Source organism: Ascaphus truei, chromosome 3, assembly GCF_040206685.1.
Source record: "Ascaphus truei isolate aAscTru1 chromosome 3, aAscTru1.hap1, whole genome shotgun sequence".
NCBI lineage: Eukaryota > Metazoa > Chordata > Amphibia > Anura > Ascaphidae > Ascaphus > Ascaphus truei.
Genome location: NC_134485.1, coordinates 167,401,850 through 167,416,159, shown reverse-complemented (window position 1 = coordinate 167,416,159; position 14,310 = coordinate 167,401,850). Strand labels below are relative to the sequence as shown.

The window sequence follows — 14,310 nt, the reverse complement described above, 5'->3', positions numbered from 1 at the left end:
ACATTCATGGGAGGCAGCAGTATAACTTAAGTCTAAGCCAATGCAAAGTCCAGTAGGAAAAGAAACAGGAATGTGCATTTAAGCTGCGAGCAGAGATGCAACACAAAGAACTGAGGAAGTTCCTGGACTTTAAATAAGACTTAGAGCAGAAAGAAGGCGAGTTCTAGGCTGCAAGATATATGGGAGTTGTAGTTGTTACTGCATCTCCAGCCTGGAGGACATTTGCAGTAATGCATCCTATGCATTTCCATGTGAACAGAACAAGATTCTGGCCAGGCGCAGATGAACCGGTTTTACATCTCCTTATGACATACTGTATATTATGTCACATATATTACTACTGTAAAGCGTTATGTACATGGTTGGCTCTATGCAAATAAAGATATGCATGCATAAATCTTCTTTAAACAAAATATAATTGAAATCCCCTACTACATTCATAGGTTGCCTCCCTGGCTTAAATAGTTTAAAGCATGCCCTTTCTTTCCTATTGGGGTGATGCAAATACATTAAAGAAATATAATTTAGCGCCCATACCCCCACATGGTACAATATTGTAGCTCGTCATGCAGCTGATTTTATACTTACAGAGGACACCTGAAAAACCATCTACATTAATTTTTGTATAAACCCCATCGCCTTATTCAAATCTAAGACCACTTGATGTCCTAGGTTGCTTATGACCGGCGGTGAAGATAGTGTCTCAGAGTCTATAATAAATCCAGAGTCTCAGGGCTTGTGAAAATCTCAAATATTTGACATGGGCTCATTGGGGCCTATTCACTAAACTACAATAAGTTCATTGCATTGCCGAGCGACTTTGCATTTTCTTACTGCATTATAAAACGTATGTGTCAAAACAGTATTCACTATGAAAAATCACCATTTTTTAAAAAGTTCGTTAAAAACATGCAAGTTCACACAACTTTATTTTGTTTTTTTCCTCAAGACTTATCACACTTGTGTTTGCTTAAACTGCTGTCTGGAAGAGCTGCACGGAGAGAGCTGCATCTCTGTGCACAGCTCTTACAGGCGATCGTGCAGTTTTAATGTATATTCTCATAACAGTATTGTAGCAGGGGGTCTCCAGAGCTGAACCGCATTAATTTCAGCCTTGGGACCCCCTGCTTCCAGAGTTAGGACCCCCTGCTTCCAGAGTTACAGGCCCCGGTATGGGGTGCCGGTATCTTCTGTGCATTTAAATGTCCTGGTCACGATATACAGGAGATTTAAAGAATGCAGGGAGATATGGTCCTGTATCTCGGCCTATATCTCAGAAAGCAGGGGTTTCCCCAAGGCTGAAATTGGGTGTGTGGTTCAACTGGGGAGATTTCCTGCTACAATACTCTATTAATAAAATTTACATTAAAACCGCTTCATTACCTTAGTGGCTAGCCGGTAAGGCAAGGAAGGGGTTAAGCCAGAGTACCTGGTATATTGGGGGTAGAGGGGTTGGGTGAATGGGGGTCACCGCTATGGTAATGGAGGGGTTAACCCCTCCTGCTACCCACCCAGTAGGCCTAACCACCCACCCTCGGCCAAGTACCCTCATTCACCCACCCAGTCTACCCCCAATAAACATTAAAATACAACAACCTACTACCCACCCCATCTTTCCCCAACAACCCCTCCCCCATCACATAAAGTACAATAATGGGCAAAATTACTATTATTCAGATCTTGATAATAGCCTATTTGCCCATTAAAAATGAAACATTACTCAGCCAGCATAAAGTAAATTAAAGTTGTACTTACCCCTGCCAGGATGAAGGCTGTCCTCGTCTACCTCCATGTCCTCCTCATCCTCCTTGGGCAGCAACACTACAATAAAAAACAAACTACTGGCCACTAACCCTTTAATCAGCTTAGCGGTTAGTAATCGATATTGTGATTAAGGAATTAACCCCCTCCCCTGCTACCCACCTGGGAGTCCTAACTACCCTCTCTGGGGCAACTACCCCCACGCCCTCTACCCATTGATTGTCACAGAGGTAAACCAAGCCCCCAATATGGGCATGGTTACCACAATGACAATGAATGGGCAACCTAACAAAACAAAACTACAAAAAAAACCCCATAAAAAATACAATACATTACTGTAACAGGGGAGTAATCCCTGTTCAAGTAATGTGCCTTTAATCTAGCAGTGTGGTGGTTAAATGCTGGTAGTCAATTAATAAACACCACCTGCCTGATTTAGATTGCTTACAAAAGCCTGTCTGTTGAGACAGGAAGTGACTCCTTAGCTCACATGTGAGCTAAACTTTGGAGACAGAGCAGAGGTTCTTGAGTCTCCCAGGAGAGACTGACCAAGAGAACACAGATCTCTGGAGCTGACAAATAAGACTTCTAAACCTGGATGCTGACATTTTCTGTGCACACACGGGTGCGGTTCCAGGAGAGCAGAGAAGCTTACTCTACAGCAGCTAACAGATAAGACTTTATTACAAGACTTTTTATATCTATTCATTTCATGCTATGTGTTTGGGGCTTGGAGACATGCTTAACTAAGGGAGGTGTGAATTGCATATTATTTCACTAGAACCACTCCCAAGTGAATAGAAGCTGTGTTTCCCCCTTGTTTGGATGGTTTCCTGATGTTAAGGAAAAGGCACAATAAAGCCTTGTTATAATTTCACCTTATAAAGTCTCCAATTGTGTACCTCTGTGAATGTCCGTCTACAATTACAAAGAAATAAAAACAAAAATTTGACTAAAAATGCATTGATTGTCACTTGGGCCTATTCACAAAGCGGTGATAAAATCAGTGCATTGTCTGCCAACTTTGCATTGATTTATCGCGCACTAAAACATGAGGGCAAAAATGGTATTAACTAAGAATGAAGACCATTTTTTAAGGGCAAAAAAAGAAATCGGCTGACCCTTTTTTTATCAGTGATATAGCCTAGCCAGCAGCAACTGATTGAAAAAATTGCAGCCTGGAAGAGCTGCATGGAGACACTGCATCTCCATGCATGGCTCTTACAGGCATTCGTGCAGTAAACCTATTGATTTTGATAATAGTGTGTGGGAGCAGGGGGGCTCCTGAGCTGAGCCACATTGATTATAGCCTCAGGGACCCCCTACTTCCCGTGATACAGGCCCCCCTGGTATGGGGTGCCAGTATTCCATGTGCTTTTAAATCTCCCCCGTCACGTGACCGTGGGATTTAAATCCTGCACTGGGATACCGACACCCCATGACGGGGCCTGTATCATGGGAAGTAGGCGGTCCCTGAGGCTGAAATCAAGGCGGTTCACCTCCGAACACCCCCTGCTCCCACACACTAGTATCCAAACCCAAATAAACTAAGAACAAAATGTGTTACCATAGCGGCCATCCGCTATGGTAATGAAGCTGCTTTAATGACATTTTTACTAATTGTGTGCAGAAGCAGGTGGTCTCCTGAGATGAACCGCATTGATTTCAGCCTCAGGCAGCCCTGCTTCCCGAGCTAAAGGCCCCTGTATGAGGTGCCGGTATCTCCTCCTGTATTTAAATCCTACGGTCACGTGATGTGGAGAATTTAAACATGGCGGCGATACCGGCACCCCGTACCCATACCAGGGCCTCCTGTAACTCGGGAAGCAGGGGGTCACTGAGGCAGAAATCAAAGCGGTTCAGTTCAGGAGACCCCCTACTACTATATAGTATTAAAAATTACATTAAAGCAGCTTCACAATAGCAGGTTTATTGGGAGCAGAGGGGGTGAGTGAAGGGGGTACTTGGCCCAGGGTGGGGGGTTATGCCTACTGGGAAGGTTGCACGATGAGTTGACCCCCTACTACTATATAGTATTAAAAATTACATTAAAGCAGCTTCACAATAGCAGGTTTATTGGGAGCAGAGGGGGTGAGTGAAGGGGGTACTTGGCCCAGGGTGGGGGGTTAGGCCTACCGGGAAGGTTGCACGATGAGTTAACCCCTTCATTACCATAAAGGTAGTTGACACACCCTGGGCCAAGTACCCCCTTCACTCACCTTCTCTGCCCCCAATAAACATTACAATATCTACTACCCACCAATACACAACCCACCCCATATACCCCCAACAACCCCTCGTCCCCCTAACACATATACTGTAAAAGTATTTTTTTTCTGCACAAGATTGATATCAGAGGCCAGCAGGGGTCTCCGGGTGGTTCCTGCGGGTGTCCGGTGGCCCCACAGGTGTCCGGGGTCCTCAGGTGGTTCCTGCTGGGTTCTGGGGGTCCTCGGGTAGTCCCGGCGGGTCCCAGATAGCTTGCGGTATCAATCCTGTGCAGAAAAAAAAAGCTTTTATGCATCTCTCAATCTTTTTAGCACAAGCCTTTAGCTGGTGCTAAAATATTGAGAGATTTTATAGGTCTATAAGTTTATCACTGCTTTGTGAATAGCCATTACTGGGAAAAAATAGCTTTTTGCCTTTTTTTGGCCTATTGAATGACTTTTTTGCCTGTGGCTGTTAATGGGCATCAAAAAACCATTATAGTGCAATACTGCAGTGTTATCACTGCTTTGTGAAAAGCAGATCAGGCAGTATTGCGCTATAAAAGCATTTATCGCCCATTAAACCACTTATCACCGCTTTGTAAATAGGCCCCACTGTGCTTATCTATACCCAGAAAGGGGCATAGATAAACACATTGGCAGTCAATGGACAACCAAAAAAAAATACACAATTAAATGCGTTTCTTACCTTTGCTGTCTTCACCCCCGTCCTACTCCGGCATCATATCTTGACCCACGATGCAAAGCTCCTCAACAGCTGATGCGAAGAAATCCACGATCATATTTTGATTGAAGAGACGTCTCTGGTAAGTTCTTTCCTTCTTTTCATCTTTCTTCTTTCTTTCTGTCTTCTCTGCTTTATAATCCAAAAGGGTCCGAAGATGTTATCCCAATGCTTTTCTGCAGTCAAATTAGATGTGAAAGGCCTTATATAAGGCCAGTGATGTCACATTTGAGTGTCAAATGGTACACCCCCAATTAGATTTGTTGGTGTACCATGTAACAGGTCTTTTTTTTAATGGATGTGACTTCATCAAAAAAGGAGGGAAGCCACCCAATCAGGTAGTATATGATTCCCTCCCTTTAAGATGACGTCAGATCAGGAAAAAACAAAATGGCAGCAACACATGGTTCACCAAGCAATCGGATTGGTAGATATACCATGTGATTCCTTTCCTGAAGTGATGCCTTGCTGAAGTGACATCATCTTAAAGGGAGGGAAGCCAATACTACCTGATTGGCTGGCTTCCCTCCCTTTTTGTTGACATCACATCCGTAAAAAAATGGAACCTGTCACATGGTACACCAACCAATTGGATTGGTGGTGTACCATTTGACACTCAAATGTGACATCACAGGCCTTATATAAGGCTTGTCCCATCTCATTTGAGGCCAAAAAGACAATGGGGCCCCTTTGGATTATACAGTAGAGAATACAGAGGAAAAGAAAGAAGAAATAAGGAAAGAAAGAAAGAAGAAATAAAAGGAAAGAACTTAGAGACGTCTCTTCAAATAACAGATGATCATGGTGTAACAATGTGCTCACCACAAACAAGGCGTGACTGCGAGGCCGAGGTGGCCGGGTCGGGGTAGAGAGGCCAGGATGGTCAGTGATACTTGCCAAGGTCTGAATTGGAGAGGTACGGATCATTGCAGGTACTTTTGCCAAGGTTGGGTCTGGAGAGGTGCGGATCGTCGTGGGTAAGCCGGGGTCAGAAGCAGAGAGGTACAGATCATTGTTGGTAAGCCGGGTCAGGAGTGGAGAAGTGCGGAATCCAAAAAATAAGCAAGGTCAGGCAACATAGGACAAGACAGGCAGGGCTCAGGCAGGAAGCAGGACTGCAGTGAACACAGCGTACATAAACAAGGTTATGCTCAGCCAATGTGCCAGAGGGCAGGCTGAGCATATAAGGCAGAACAGTCCAATGAGCTGGGAGCATACTTGGGAGTATGTCTGGCTGTGGTTGGCTGAGGGAGACATCACAGGTGTATCCCTTTAGACAGAGGAGCAGGGAAGCTTCTGTGCGCGGGTGCCGTGCATATCGGGTGCGTGCTGCACGGCGATTACATCACTGCACAAGCAAAGCCTGAAGGCGGGACCAGCAGGAACGGCATTTAGTGCAGAGTACGGTCCGCACGCACACCCCTAGAAGGATGCTGGCATTTGCCGGTACGTGGGATGTGCTGCAGGAGGCAGAAGAGGCAGGAGGCCTGATCGCAGGTCTAGGCAGGTAGGAAGCGCGCCGGGGAGGGCACGAATGATGGGCAAAGGTAAGAAAAACATTGATTGTATATTATTTAATTGTGTATTTTTTAGGAAGTCCATTGACTATCAATGTGTTTATCTGTGCCCCTTTCAGTGACAATCAATGCATTTCTGGCAAATGTTTCTTTAAATTTCATTGTAATGTATTATGTTGTTAATGTGTTTTTTAAAGGTTGCACATCTATTGTCATTGTGGCAATCCATGCCAAAATTGTGGGTATGGTTTATCACAGTTACAATCAATGGCTTTATTGTGAAATGCTTGTATTTATTTAAATATTTGTTGTATTTTGTGCCACTTTTTTTTTTTAGCTTGCCCATTCATTGTCATTGTGGCAATCAATGCCCATATTTGGGGCATGGTTTACCACTGTGACAATCAATGGGTAGAGGGGTGGGAATGGGGGTAGTTGCCCCGAGGAGAGTGGTTAGGCCTCCCAGTGGTTAGTGGGTTAACCCCTTAATTACTATAGCGATTACTAAAAGCTAAGGTAATTAAGGGGTTAGTGGCCAGTAGTTTTTTTTATTTTTTATTGTAATGTTGCTGACCTCAGAGGATTATGATGAGGATGAGGATGGCCTTCGTCCTGGCAGGGGTAAGTCCAACTTTAATTTACTTTATGCTGGCTAATTTTTTATTTTTAATGGGCAAAAGCGCTATTATCCAGATCTGGATAATAGGAATTTTGCCCATTACAGTGTGTATTGGGGCTGGGGGGGGGGAGGAGGGGGACGGAGAGGGGGGAATTTATTGATTTTTAGTGTATTGCACTGTAATGATTTTTGAATGGGGGAAAAGCGCTATTGGCTATCTTTGGCTAATAGTACTTTTACCCATTCCGGTGTGGTGTTGTTGGTACAGGCCAACCCTTTTTTTATGCATATCGCAATTCTGATCTCACCACCCTTTAGCTGGCAAGAAAAGAATGCACGTTTTTATAGTACTATATGCTACAGAGTGCTACTATAACACTACAGAGTTTAGTGAATAGCAGTTGCTGGCAAAAACTGTGAGTTTGGGCATTTTTTCAGCTACTGCACAGAGTTTTATAGCGCAGTAAAAATACATTTTAGTACGTTATTGCCCTGCTATCGAAGCTTTGTGAGTAGCTAAATATGCAATATCTCACTGAAAGGGCATTTATAGTGCATTAATGCACGTATCGAAGTTTAGTGAATAAGCCCAATAGACTCTTTGTACTCGCTTATTCAACCCAAAATGTCAAACACACTGTAGATGTTTGAACACAGGATACTTTCTCCTTCACTTTTCTCTTTAGCGGAGCATTTTTCCATGTCTTCAAAGTTTATTTCCTCAGTACCACTTGACTTCACATCCATCTCCTGGGACCAGCACTCCATCATCGCCTCCTCTCTCTGTGCCATGAGAAATTTGGTAACCCCCCCCCCCCTTCCCCTCTTCTATGTCCCCTCCTTCTCAAGAACTTTCTTAGCATCATCTTGCACCTCATTGGTAGTGTCTCACTGTGTCTGCAGGCTGCTGATTCTAATTGTATCTACACAACTTCGGTTGGCCCTTTTGGGTACTGCCTGTAGAAATGTCCCCTTTCCCAACAGAGGTCACATGTTTTAGGGAGATCACAATCAGTATGCATTTTCATCTAATTTGACAGAATTACAACAATAGGATATTGTTACACATTCTTATTTTGTATGGCCATACTTAAAGCATTCATGGCAGAAAGTTGTTTGCCTGGGGTATGAAAGAAAACCCTTGTTTCCTCAGATGCTGACATTTTCTGAGGATGTCTTACTATACCAACATTTTCACTTGCCATTGCAGCTCTTACATGGGTTTGTCATTTCAAGATCACCTCTGTACAGTAAAGTTTCAGGAACAAATCAATCTGATATTATAGGGGTTGAACATGTGTACAACTATCAGTCTCTCTTCTAAAAGGAATCTTGGCACAATTTCCATGCCAAGGATTTCTGGGACCATAAAGACTTATTTTCCCTTCTTGTATAGATTCAGGCAGTTGATTTCCTGGTAGAAGGTAATGTTGTTGACATACGGAATCTAGCAAATAAAATATATTTGCCAGCTTAACTTTAGGGATGCCATGCAGATGTTTCTCATGTGCTTCAATTAAATGTGTTAATTCTCTCCTCTACACCACATTGATGCGAAGAGTATTCCTCAAAACATGTCATCATTTTTTATCGCCTTCTTCAAATGCCTGCAGGCAATTACTTGCAGCCAGCATAAGACCCGCAAATACCGGTGCTGGAATCGTACCCAGTCTTGTATGTTACATGGAAAAAAGTATTCCCAGACGTCTGACCTCATTAAGAAGTGTGGCAAATTCGTGGCAATGCAAGTAATATGATTGATTCATTTTCCACGTGACCCCAAAACACATAGTAAAAGGTCCATGCCCTCACATAGTATCTCAGTTGGTGGCAGGGAGAGGACGTGTGAGGATGGGTACCATTAACAAGAAAAGAAGAAAACATAAAGATATTAAAGACACGAAGAAAGACGAGTCTTAAAGCAATTGTGTATACGTTAACTTCAGCCAACATTAAGGATGGTTCGCACAGGATGGCAAAGCAGTTATAAGGGACTTTTTACCATGGCAAGATCAGTAATAATTTTCATGTGGCATATGCAAACTAGCATGCAAATGAGTAATCTAACCATAATAACTTATTCACACACTATTTACTAAATCCTGATCTTTTGTGAACTACTTTATTAACTGTTAGTCTGCCTGAAGACCGATGGAACTTCTGTTTCCCGGAACTGCAACTATGTGATTGCTTGTGATAGCGATCACAGGGTTGTGACTGCCATCAGTAACATGAACAAGTTGGAGGGCTTCCATTGCAATCACAGACGTTATTTCCCCATTGAAAACTAGTATTAATAGCATGACATTCTTTGAGCCCCTTGCATGCTTGCCCAGCCCCTCATGACTTCAGGGAATGTCTTATGGGCACGCTCAGTGTTAAGAATGTTACAGAATATAAGGAAACTAAGAGGGGCAACAATATTTAACACTTGGTTTTATGAACTACCGGTACTTACCCATTTTTCTCCAAAAAGCTTCATTGTAGTACATCATGCATTTAATAACAGACCCCATTGGAAGTCGATGGATTAACTGATTTCTTATTGCTGGCAGGTCAGGGTAAAAATGGATCTTTGTAGTTAGAACTGGTGGTATGGCACTAATAACATACTTGCCCTGTAAATAAAATACATTTATATTCTCTGAACACAAAAGAAAAAAACAAGGTACTGGTATGTACTGTACAATATACCCTGTGTATAAAAATAATATAAATTAACTATAGCAATGTACTATGCAAGTTATCGCCATGCAGGATAAGCCGAAACTGAAATGTACAGTATGTAATAGTCTCATTCCTTTTTCCTGTTCCAGGCTAGGAACATATTATGGGGATTATGGGCAGATTTAGTAAGGGGTGATTTGCCATAAGATATTTTACAGTGCTGAAAGACATAATGACTCATTCACTTGAACAGGGCCGTAAAGTGTGTTCCAGTGCTTGTGCCACTAAATACATATGGTCCATTATATTTATGACCCCCTCTAATGCCAACACAAAAATTGTATTTTAATATCATCATGCACATTCAGTTATAGTTCTCTTTTATGAATGAAGGCTAGCACAAATTTTGTGTTTTTCACTTACCTCATATATTTCATGGTTTAAGGTTTCCACAATAACATTATCACCTGACTGGTCAAGTCTGACAACTGGTCTTTGTAATTTCACTCGACCTTGCAGACGTTCCATTATCTTCTCACTTATTTGACCAGACCCTCCAACAAATTTCCTTTCCTAAAAACAAAAACAGCAAACAACTAGAATTTGCTATGTTTTCCAAAAATATATAAATACATATTAAAATATATTTGTACTTATTTCCCTTTATTCTAATTATTCCATAATTTCTGTTCTGACATCACATCGCATTCTCATAAAATAAAGCATTACTATTCTATCTTGCTTCCGCTGATTTATTTGTTAACCTTTTATTATATATTTAATTTTCCTACTTGTTTCTTCCTAAATAAAACAGTTGGGGGGAGAGGGTATATTGGAATGATGAAACGCATTGTGTGCTAGTATTACATGTAAGTAAGTGTCTTACACCAGACACATTTGAAGCTGGAAGACTTTGATATGTTGTAGGCTTTCATGTTTGATGTCTTTATTGGGGTTTACAGTATGTATCAATGTAAAGGTGGTGGAAATCAATAGGATCTGGGAAAAGAGGCGTCTAAGAGGGGATATGATAACTATATACAAATATATTCAGGGACAATACAAGGAGCTTTCAAAAGAACTATTCATCCCACGGGCAGTACAAAGCACTCGGGGCCATCCCTTAAGGTTGGAGGAAAGGAAATTTCACCAGCAACAAAGGAAAGGGTTCTTTACAGTAAGGGCAGTTAAAATGTGGAATTCATTACCCATGGAGACTGTGATGGCAGATACAATAGATTTGTTCAAAAAAAGGTTGGACATCTTTTTAGATGGGAAAGGTATACAGGGATATACCAAATAAGTATACATGGGAAGGATGTTGATCCAGGGATTAATCCGATTGCCAATTCTTGGAGTCAGGAAGGAATTAATTTTTCCCCTTAATGGGGTTTTTTGTTTGCCTTCCTCTGGATCAATAAGTAAGTATAGATATAGAATAAAGTATCTGTTGTCTAAATTTAGCACACATTGAACTTGATGGACGTACGTCTTTTTTCAACCTCATCTACTATGTAACTATGATCTTGTCATTGTTGTTGTTTCTGCACAGGAAGTACAGTAGTAACAAGAAAAACCTTTTCATTCCAGTGAGGTTTTTTAACTTTGATACATACACTACCGACACACTTTATCCTAATGCGGCTCATTCCGCAAGCCGGGAAATGTCCCGGCTTGCGAGCCGCACTCCCTCAGCGTGCCGCGCATCACCGATGCGCGGTCACGCGTCATCGGGTGCCAGCGCCCCCTGCACGCGCGTCCAGGGCTCCCCGAGGGAGCGCTGGTGTCCCGCGATGTGGGGGACGGCGGCAGGGGGTTCCGGGGGACCCGGCGGACCCGGCAGCAGGAGGGAGAGCGCCCCGATCGGAGGGCGCTCTTCCGCTGCTTCGGCGCGCGCCCGGCACCCTCCGGCGCGCGCCAGGTTACTGCTGCGGCCGAGAATGGGCAAATGCTCGAATAAACTCGGCCGCAGCAGTATGGTGCAGGTTCCCCCCCCCCCCCCACACACAATTGCACAATTTTTGCCACATTAGCAGGAATTCATTAATCAGCTATGCGCCCAGATTCCTCATTAACTGTCATGCAAATCAATGGTAGTCAATGCTGGATTGAGTACAATACTCTGCACTGGACCTCGATGAAGCTGTCAAATTGTGTCATGATTCCCTATGGTTTTTCAAGTGCTACAAACATTGTTTTTGCTATATAAATCAATATACAGTATACACAGTATACACAATACACACAGTATACACTGTATACACAGTATACACAATATACACAATATACACAGTATATACAGTATACACAAAGGGCAAAGTGTAAGGGATCGGGGGACACGCGCCTTACAGCGGGTCCCCGTCACCCCGGATCCCAGCAACACCGTGCGGCCCAGGCCCCCTCCCCGTTGCCTCCTTACCCGCTCCGGTCTGGCGCCGCTCCTGTCCTCCGCGGCGCACGACGACGCCCACATGCTGCCGGGGCGCGCACGCAGAACTGTTACAGGGCGCGCGCAGCCATTCTCTTCTACACTACTCCTGCAGCCTGGGCTCCACCTCCCATCAGCTGGAGGCTATTCCCACTGGTGAACATCACACTAGGCATCTAAGCCTATCCCTGGCTCCGCTCAGTCAAGCCCCCGCTCCACCTCTTGCTCCCATTGGTTCTCCTACATATATAGTTCCTGTCTGCCCTCTCCTTCCTCGCTCTGCATAGTTTTGTTGTGGCTCTAGTAGTACGGAGGTCTATGCCTGGCTCTCTTGTGTTTTGCAGCTCACGCTCCAGTCCCTGCCCTCGTTTGATACCCTTGGATTTGATCTCGGCTCTCGTTAGACTTCGTGTACCTCGCTACCCCCTGGACTCGGCTTTGGACCTCACTACGCTGCTCTCTCCTGCCCTTGGCCTACGGCTTTCGGATCTATACCTTCGGACCTCTGGTGCCCCGGACGCGGCAAGTATCTGGCTAACCCTTTTCTCACCAGACCCGGCAACGCATCTTACCACACTCCGGGCACGCCCTCACTGCTGTGGGTGCGTGTTATACCCTTACCCACCTCAGTACTGGGGACTGGTCAGGTCTGTGGGCAGTCAAGCGTTACACAAAGCTAAAATAGATGTGTGTCAGAGTTTGTTTCAAAAGAGGAAGTGGATGTGACTTTCTAAATGGTTGCTGTAGCAACCAAAGAATGATCAATACATTACAAAAATCATTAATAATGGCATTATGAGTAAAAAAAAGGCAGACAGTATTATCTAATACTACAGAAATTATTTATTTAAAAAAAATATGTGATTTTTCACGTTTTGCAGCTTTAAACAATCATTCTCCTCTATTAGGATTCTGTACAACTACTTTCATCAATAAGATACTAGAAAGAAAAAACAGAAATATTAGTTCCTATACCTGCCCTCCATTGTCTGTTGAAAAAACCCGGGTTGTTCCCCCACAGAGCTTTATATACCATAGGAACCAAAGTGTGGAAACTTGATGAGTCTCTGCGGTTACAACCAAATTCACAAAAAGAACAGCAAACCGTTTAGCTGAACTGTTAAAAGATAAAACTTATTTTAATATAGACAAATATGAACAACTACTGACAATGTAAAACTCTTTACAGACATGTATGCTAAGACAGTATATTAACACTATTTATTAGTACAGAAAAAGGGGTCCTGCATCAGTCTCCTGGCTTCAAATCTGGAAGTCTCATAGGAAACAATGGAATCTTTTGCTTTGATACATTTGGTGCAGTTTTCTTTCTCCAGTGTTGCAGCTAGGATGCTTTGATACATGACCCACAATATATTCTCTCCTTGGGCATAATGAAACAATGCTTTTTTTCACCCCATTTTTGCCATGGACATAACTTTTGATTCTGAAGTTAGAGTGATAAAATGTAACAGTTTAAAAAAACTGATTTCTCTTTTTTCAAAATGTAGAAATTGTCTCTGTAGTTTATTAAGGATAGAAAGTGTGATCAAATTAACTTACAGTATGTCAAAAAGGGAATCTCTCTCGAGACAATGTGCTAGGTTCACTAAGCTCTGTTAGCCTATTTAACGTGGTATTAACCTACATTAACAGCCGTTAATCGTAAAGCAGTATTCACTAAAGCGAATAATGTGACGTTTTGCTCATTTAAAAAGCATAGTATTATTTGTAACAGAAATAACATGCAAATTAGCTCATTATAACCTAAATGATAGTCATCCCATACGCTCTAAGCTCTGTTAAGGTTAATGTCATAATCCATGCCCCTGTTTCAGGAACTGGATGGGAGTAATGTTAAGACTTAAATAACATTGTTTTATTTAAAAGTACCTCAGCGTTATCCTGGTGTAATGTGATACTAACCATTGCATTAAGTGAAAAGGAGTTAACGCAGTAGTTCCCAAACTGTGTGCCGCGGCGCCCTGGTGCGCCGTGGCTTGGCTAGAGTGGTGCCGCGATCAAGGCCGCCAGCAGTGGGGAACAAAAACCTCTGCACCCGGCGCCGGGTCACATTGCTGGCAGCGCCGGAAGTAAGCAAGAGGGAGGCCCGGCGCGCGCACTGGAGGAGCAGCAACGGAGACATCTGTCTCTCCCAGCAGCACTGCAGCCCTCCCCCCTCCGCAGCACACCAGCTCTCCCCCGCCCCCACGTGGCACAGGCACCGGCAGCACTGACCTCCCCAATGCAGGGACCGGGCCATTCAGCAACCCCCCCCGCATCCCAGGCACGCCCCCCCCCCCCCCGCAAGCCACCGATCTGATTTTTATATGTATATATGTGTGTGTGATTGTATGTATATGTGT

General features: G+C 43.4%; 1 protein-coding gene across 7 annotated transcripts in view; it reads right to left on the bottom strand.

The window, feature by feature from the left end:
• LOC142489263 (amine oxidase [flavin-containing] B-like) overlaps nucleotides 1-14,310 on the bottom strand; it is a 221,312-nt gene that overhangs the window by 99,293 nt on the left and 107,709 nt on the right. For all 7 annotated transcript variants that reach the window (XM_075589730.1, XM_075589725.1, XM_075589723.1 and 4 more), the window contains 3 exons: nucleotides 12,920-13,061; nucleotides 9,940-10,089; nucleotides 9,308-9,467 (listed from right to left, as the gene is read on the bottom strand). In XM_075589730.1, the coding sequence (XP_075445845.1) occupies nucleotides 9,308-9,467; nucleotides 9,940-10,089; nucleotides 12,920-13,061 (452 nt within the window). The remainder of the gene's footprint in view (nucleotides 1-9,307; nucleotides 9,468-9,939; nucleotides 10,090-12,919; nucleotides 13,062-14,310) is intronic.